Below are 8244 nucleotides of genomic sequence, written 5' to 3'. Positions count from 1 at the left end.
TCCTGGAACTCACTCTGTAGACCAGGCTGGCCTCAAACTCAGAAATCTGCCTGCCTCTGCCTCCCAAGTGCTGGGATTAAAGGTGTGCGCCACCACTCCCCGGCTTCTTTCTACTTTTTGTTTTGAGACCAGGTCCCTCTAAGTCACCTGGGCTAACCTTGACTTGTCACTGTGTAGCCCAGGGAGCTCTTGTTTCAGTCTCCTGAGGAAGTGCAGTTGATTATTCTGGCCTGTGTCTCAAGTGTCTTCCCTTAGGTCAGTGAGAGCATTCACTGTAGCTCTGCCCCTGACTGCACTGCTTCCTGAACACGGGAGCCTGGGCGCAGGGCCCAGATAACCAGGTGTCACCAAGCCCCAGCTCCCTCCACTCCCTCAGGCCTTATTTTGACTTGTGACTTATCCCTCATTCTGTCTGTTCTCTGAGCTACTCCCTCCACACCTCAGCCTGTTTCCTTCTCTCTCTGCCTCTGCCTCCTGAGTGCTGGGATTAAAGGGGTGCGCACCTACCTCCACCTGGCTTGTTCCTTTATTTTTAGTGTGACCCCATTCTCCACTTCCTGTTGTATTGTTATTCCAACTCCAGATGCCTGGTTGACTTTTCCAGGAGTGGGTGCTGGGGGAACCTTGGAAAAGCCATGAGCCGTAAGCAGCCCTGCCATCACAATGGCAGAAGGGACTCAAAAGGGCATCCCGGTTATAATTTTTTTTTTTTACAGAAATTTATTTTGTATGCTGGTGTTTGTTTGTGCACACATGAGTGCATGTGTGTGCATGCATGCAAGAGTGCCCACGTGGAGATCAGAAGACAGCCTACAGTAGTTGTTGGTTCTTTCCTTCACCATGTGGGTCTGAGGGATCTAATGCAGGTCAGGCATGGTGGTCAGCACCTTCACCTACCTGCTGGGCCATTCTGCTTGCCCCCACCCTGCTTATTCTTCAGACATTTAATAACGTTTGTTGTGGTTGTGGTTGTTGTTTTTAAAGCAGTGTCTTACCTGATCCAGGCTGACCTTGAACTTGCTTAGTAACCTACACTGGTTCCTTGCCTTCCTGCCGCTACACTCCAAGTGCTAAGATTACAGGGAGGAATACCAATTCTGAACCTGATTAGGAACCTGATTTTTTTTTTATAAAGTTACATTTTGTTTGTTTATTGATTGAGTGATTTTGTGGTCGTGTGCACTGGTGTGTGCTATTGTGCACATTCAGAGGTCAGAGAACACCTTATGGGAATCGATTCTCGCCTTCCACCACGTAGTTCTGGGTTCTGAATTAGGTTGTCAGCCTTGGCAGCAAGCACCTTTATCCATTGAGCCACTGCAAGGGCCCAAGAACCTTTTTGTTTTTTAAAGATTTATTTTTATTATTTTTAAATTATGATTATATGCATGTGTGTGTTGTGTACCGGCAAAGTCCTGAGGAGGGTGTTAGATCTGTGGTAGCTGGAGCTATTGGCAGCTGTGAGCTGTCCAGCATAGATGCTGGGCGGCAAACTCAAGTCCTCTGATCTCAACTCTTGAGCCATAGCCATCTCTCCTGCCTAGAACCTGCTTTTTTTTTTTTTTTTTAAAGATTTATTTATTATATGTAAATACATTGTAGCTGTGTTCAGACACCCCAGAAGAGGGCATCAAATCTCATTATGGATGGTTGTAAGCCACCATGTGGTTGCTGGGATTTGAACTCAGGACCTTTAGAAGAGCAGTCAGTGCTCTTAACCACTGAGCCATTCTCCAGCCCTAGAACCTACTTTTTAAACGTCCAGTTGAGCCTAACACTTGAGAAGTCCTGTTCATTTTTCCCCATTATTCATTCACTTTACACCCCAGCTGTGCCCTCCTCCAGTTCCCTTACCAGTCCCTCCCCCTAACCCCCCTTGCCTTCTCTGAGAAAGTAGAACCCCTATATATCCCCCCAATATCTCTTCCCTGCCCCCCCAACTTACACACACAACTTACACACACAACTTACACGCACAACTTACACACACAACTTACACACACAACTTACACACACAACTAGTGTCTGCAGGGCTAGGCACATTCTTCTCCCACTAAGGCAGGCAAAGCCAGGGGGACAGATTCCACAGACAGGCAACAGCTTTGGGGACAGCTCCCCTTCCAGTTGCTGGGGGACCCTCGTGAAGATCGAGCTGCACCTCTGCTACAGAAGTGCAGGGTGGGGGGGGTGGGAACGTTAGGGAGCAGCCCGTTCTTACCATTCTTACTTCTTCTAGGGAGGAAAAGGGAAGAAAACAGATAAAAACTCTTCAAAAACAATTACTTGATGTCAAAAGGGAGCGTCAAATGCAAGTACAGGTAAGAAGGAGGAGGCCAGCAAAAGCTGCGGAGCTAAGCCCACTCTGTGGACGTCTCCGTCAGCGTGAGCTACGGAGGCTGTTGTGTCGGCTGGGGTTCTGCCTGGGTGCTGGTGCCCACCTTCAGTCCTGGCATTCAGCAGGCTGAGGCAGGAGGATCTCTGAGTCTTAGGCCAGCCAGGGCTACGTGGTGAGATCCTGGAGGGAGAGGAACAGAGGGGGGAGGAGAGGAGAGAAAGAAGTAGATACAATTGTGTCTAGTGAAACTGGGGGCAGCCTGGGGGGTTCTTCTGGTGTGCTGAAACCTTCCTAATTGCAGACTCCACACAAGTTTCCTCTCCTGAAAAATTCTATCATAACTTTACAATTCTTGATTTTCTAAAGATGACAGAAGTTGGGATCAAGATTCATTTGTTGTACGTACCTCATCCCGTTCCACCCCACCCCACCCAACAGTGCTGGTATGGCTAGATAGAAGTGTTACCGGATACAGAATTAAGAGGCATAAATATGCCTGGTCTCCTGTAGCTCAGGCTGGCTTGAACTGGCTGAGTAGCCAAGGATGACCCTCTCCTGCTCCCACATCCTACGTGCTGGAATTGGGGCGTCAGGGGCGTGTGCCCTCACACCCCACGTCAGGACTGTTTGCTGTGTGACTTCCATTACTTCAGGCCACTGCTTTCCTGTTTTCCTTTTGCCATCCAACCAAAGTGGCAACCCGACACGCCAGACGAGTTATGACTTTTCATTGCTTCTAATTCCAAATCTCGAAGCCCAGGCTCCCCAAGCCAGGGCTGGTAAGAACTCCTACTAACATTGCTTTGACTCACTTCTTACGGCAGCCACCAGGGCCTCATGAGCTCGCTGATTCTTATGTCACTGTATCATCTCTGGATCCAATAGTGCGTTCAGACCACGTCTGACGGCAGAGGGGGCTTTGGGTAGAAAGTTTAGTCTGCTACGAGAACCTACAAAGGCACTGTGTCAGTCTGAGGACCTGGGTCACAGGGAAGCGCCTGGCTCCATGGACAATCAGGATGTCAGGCTGTGGTAAAGATGAATCGCTGAGTGAAAGGTGAAAAGAATTCTTAGCCTGTGCCATGGGTGTGCCATGCCTTGCGGCTGTGTAGCTTGCTATGAAGATAATGGAGATGGACTCGGGTCACTAGCTGCCATGCTCCAGTCGTGATTTTAGCATCTAAAGCCAGCTAGGATTTAAATATATAATATATTTTATATATATTATATATATATATTCTTTTTTTTCCAAGACAGGGTTTTTCTGTATAGCCCTGGCTGTCCTGGAACTCACTCTATAGACCAGACTGGCCTGAAACTGCAGAAATCTGCCTGCCTCTGCCTGCCCAGTGCTGGGATTAAAGGTGTGTGCCACCACGCCCGGCTAGGATTTTTTTTATCTTACTCTGTGTCTCACACCATCACTAAATGTGACTTCCCACTCAGCAGGAAGGAAATTAAACTATTCAGAAGCCTAAGGCAATAGCGTAAAACCAGATGTCTTTGGCTTTTTTTTCCCCCAAGATTTATTTATTTTATATGAGCACACTGTAGCTGTCCTCAGACACACCAGAAGAAGGCATCAGATCCCACTACAAATGGTTGTGAGCCACCATGCGGTTGCTGGGAATTCAGGACCTCTGGAAGAGCAGCCAGTGAGTACTCTTAACCCTTGAACCATCTCTCAAGCCTGGCTTTTTTTTTTTTTTTTTTAGACAGCCAGTATTATATGAATTTATAAACAATTACTTAATATTACATAATATAATATAAACTTTCTGTTTGCCATAGACCTCTTTCATAGCCTTCCAGTTTTTAAAAAGTGATTTTTAAAATTATGTGTATTCATGTCTATCTGTCTGTGTGAGTTTGCATCTATATCTGAGTGTGTGTGTTTCTTTTCTTTTCTTTTCTTTTCTTTTCTTTTCTTTTCTTTTCTTTTCTTTTCTTTTCTTCTTTTCTTTTCTTTTCTTCTCTTTTGTTTGTTTTTGTTTTTTGAGCCAGAGTTTTTCTGTGTAGCCCTGGCTGTCCTAGAAGTCACTGTGTAGACCATGCTGGCCTCGAACTCAGAAATCCGCCTGTTTCTGCCTCCCAAGTGCTGGGATTAAAGGCGTGCGCCACCACTGTCTGGCTTGTGTGTGTGTGGTTCTTAAGGAGTACAGAAGATGGGCATTGAATCCCCTGGAACTAGAGTTACAGTTGGTTTTGAACTGCCCACCATGGGAGCTGGGAAACACATGTAGGTGCCCTGGAAGAACAGGAAGTGCTCTTACCCACCTCACCATCTCTCCAGCTGACATCTAGGCAATTTGATAAAGCCAACCAGAATATGGGTACATCTTGTCCTGTGCTAAAGTCAAGATGCAGATTTTCTTTCAGTTTCTGAAATATACCCAGGTCTTAGTTACTCAGGGACTCTAGCATGAACTTTGGCCCTTTTCCTTTTAAAAAATTTGTTATTTTACTTACTTTCTTTTTAAAAAAAGATCTATCTATCTATCTATCTACCTGCCTGCCTCTGCCTCCCAAGTGCTGGGATTAAAGGCATGCGCCACCACGCCTGGCTTCAGTGAGCACTCTTAACCACTGAGCCATCTCTCCAGCTCAGCTCTTTCTTTTTTAATGAAAACTTTCTTGCCTTCATTTTTCTTTCTTTTTTTTTTTTTTTAAGATTTATTTATTTATTATATGTGAGTACACTGTAGTTGTCTTCAGACACTCCAGAAGAGGGCGTCAGATCTAGTTACAGATGGTTGTGAGCCACCATGTGGTTGCTGGGATTTGAACTCAGGACCATCAGAAGAGCAGTCAGTGCTCTTAACCGCTGAGCCATCTCACCAGCCCCTGCCTTCATTTTTCATGAATTGGCTTACTTATCTTTCAAGTGTCAGGATAAGTAAGTGTCCTCAGATGGCCCTTCTTAGACCCTGTGCTAATGGAAGTCACTCTTACTGTTTCCCAGAGCCTCCTGCCTTCTTTCCCACACCCTGTTCTCTTTCTCCTGCTTAGCTAGGTGAAGAACTGCCTTTTTTAATCAGTGAGTTTTGAGACTTTAAAATTGTGAAGCATTAGTAACCATCAGAGGTCTATTCCAGCTCATGTTCAGTGACTCACTGTGGCAGAGTTTTGTTGACTCGATACAGGCTAGAGTCACCTGGGAAGAGAGAGCTTCAATTGGCTTGTTTCCATCAGATTGGCCTGTGTGTCTGTCTGTGAGGCGTTTTCTGCATTAATGATTGATGTAAGGCGGCCCAGCCCTCTGTGGGAGATGTTGCCCCTGGGCTGTCCTGGGTTGTATAAGAAAGTAGGCTGAGCAAGTCTGTAAGCAGCACCCCTCCATGGCCGCTACTTCAGTTCCTGCTGCCAGGTTCCTGCCTTGAGTTCCTGCCAAGCCTTCCCTCAGTGATGGGCTGTGACCTTAAACCAGATAAACCTGTTCTTCCCCAAAGTAGCTTTTGGTCAGTATGTTTTATCACAGCAATAGAAAGAAAACTATGAGACACTAAGTATATGACTACATGACTACAGGTTCTGAGTTCACAGACCCAACCAACCAACTAGAGCCAGTTTGAAAGAACTCGGATCTGTACTGTAGAGACTTTATGGGAATGCTTGGAGTGTCTTCAGGTTTTGATATGCTGGGAAGGAGGAGTGTCTTTGAACCAGTCCCCAGTGGGAATGGGGTTGAGGTGGGGGCAGGGGTGGGGTGCATATAGTCACTCACTAGGTACTAATATCTTGGAAGGTGAAACCTAGGCCCTAACTAACTTGGCCAATTTCATACAACTGGTGAGTCTGTGGGGAATCGGGACTTGAGCTTACCTTTGACCATTGCTCTTTCTGCCAAAGTGAGACCATAATGGCAAATCTGTGGCAAATTCTGACTACTGAAGAAGGTTCTGAAAAGACTCAGTCTATATTTGCTAGTTTGCGTACTTGCTTCCTCCCTCCCTTCCTCTCTTCCTCTTTCCCTCCCTCCCTCCCTCCCTTCCACATTTATTTATTATCCTGCGTGTGGGAACATGTATGGAGGTCAAAGGAGAACTTGAGGGACCCAGCTCTCTTACTCTATCATGTGGGTTCCAAGGATCACTCTCAGATCCTAAGACTTGTTGGCAAGTGATCCACTGAGCCATCTGGCCAGCACTCTGGATTGTTCTGAGACAGGGTCTCCTGTGGCCTGGGCTGGTTTTGAGCTGCTAAGGATGTAGCTAGGTGTGACCTTGGACTTCTGATCATCCTGCCTGCCTTTTCCCAAGGGCTGGGATTATAGGCATGTACCCCATTGCTTCATTTTCTTTCCTTCTTTGAGACAGGGTCTCAGTGTGTATCTCTGGCTGGCCTAGAACTTGCCATGTAAACAGGCTGGCTGAAATGCACACTAACCCACCTGCCTGTGCCTTCAGAGTCCTGGGTTAAACGTGTGGTCCACCATGCACAGCACTGTAATGAGACGAGTTCTCCCTCTGCAGCCCTGGCTGGCCTGGAATCTGTGATGAGCCCAAGGCTTATGCTTGGCACTGAGCCTCGTTCTCTTCATGCTGTTCTGAGGACTGGGTACATTCCCCGTAGTGTGCTAGCAGAAGGCCACCTCAGGAGGATAGTTATTATTTATTTATTTTAAAGACTCATTCAATATTATATCTAAGTACACTGTAGCTGCCTTAAGACACCCCAGAAGCGGGCAGGGCATCAGATTTCATTACAGATGGTTGTGAGCCACCATGTGGTTGCTGGGAATTGAACTCGGGACTTTCGGAAGAGCAGTCAGTGCTCTTAACCGCTGAGCCATCTCTCCAGCCCTTGATGGCTAATCCCAACACAGCTGAGAGGGGGAACCTCTGTTGGGACATTTACTTCATCAGCTCAGCCCGTAGGTACACCTTTGGGAATTCTCCTGATTTATAAGCTGGATGAATTTTAAGTTCAGAAACCTGGCCTTATCTCTGCAGAACGGGAACGAATACATTGCTCACCTCAGGGACCAGCTACAAGAGATGAAGGCAAAAACCAACTTGGAGAATCTTTATATGAAAAGAAATGCTGAGCTTCAGATTTCCCAGACCCAGAAGAAATGTAACCGAGCAGAAGAACTCTTGCTGGAGGAGATTGAGGTAACCTGTGCTACATTAGACTGTCCGAGTATCAACAAACAGCAGAACAAAGAAAGACTCAGGTAGATAGATGATTTGATGATGTCATGTGGGCTGTCACTTTTTTAAAAAGTGATTTATCTTGGACGGGAGAGATGGATCAGCTGTTAAGAGTATCCATTTCTCTCAGAGGACCCGAGTTCAGTTCCCAGCACCCCTGTTAGGAGGTTCACAGCCTCTTGTAACTCCAGCTCCATATTTTAAAATTATGTGTATGAATGTGCCAGTGAAGACCAGAGGCACTGTGTCCCACAGAGCTGGAGTTACAAGATGCTTTTGAGCCACCCAACCTGGGTGCTGGGAGCCAAAGTTAAGTCCTCTAACCAACAAGATCAGCATGCACTCCTCACCGCTGCGCTTGCTCCCGCCTTAGTGAGGTGCCAGCCATGATAACGTGCCGGCAAAACAAAACAGAACAGAAAACAAAAACAAAACAAAAAAACGGGAAGAGGAAGAATGAGGCTTTCTGCTGTTAAATATTTGTGAGTAGAGACTTGAGTGGCTATGCCTCCTGCTTCCTGGTGTGCTGTGAAGATCACCTCCTCATGGGCTCTCCAGCCACCCAACCCCTCTGATTCCCCACCCCCTTCTTCTGGTGGGCCACAGACTCACTTTGTAGTGCAGGACTGGCTTTAAACTGATTTGCCTGCCTCAGCTCCCAGTGTTGGTGGGGTTCCAGGGTTCCAGGCGTGGGCTGTCGTTCCTGGCTCTGACCGCACGCTTCACCACATGCTTTTTTTTTTTTTTTTTTTTTTT

At 46.7% G+C, this 8244-nt stretch overlaps 1 protein-coding gene across 1 annotated transcript in view; it reads left to right on the top strand.

The window, feature by feature from the left end:
- The window catches only part of Iqcg (IQ motif containing G), a 38156-nt gene that overhangs the window by 18364 nt on the left and 11548 nt on the right, over window positions 1-8244 (top strand). Inside the window, exons 6-7 of the mRNA XM_029544763.1 lie at window positions 2237-2318; window positions 7288-7449. Of these exons, the coding sequence (XP_029400623.1) occupies window positions 2237-2318; window positions 7288-7449 (244 nt within the window). The remainder of the gene's footprint in view (window positions 1-2236; window positions 2319-7287; window positions 7450-8244) is intronic.

The sequence above is a fragment of the Mus pahari genome, chromosome 12 (assembly GCF_900095145.1).
Source record: "Mus pahari chromosome 12, PAHARI_EIJ_v1.1, whole genome shotgun sequence".
Classification (NCBI taxonomy): domain Eukaryota; kingdom Metazoa; phylum Chordata; class Mammalia; order Rodentia; family Muridae; genus Mus; species Mus pahari.
The sequence above is the reverse complement of the archived record's forward strand: the minus strand, read 5'-3'. Positions and strand labels throughout refer to the sequence as shown.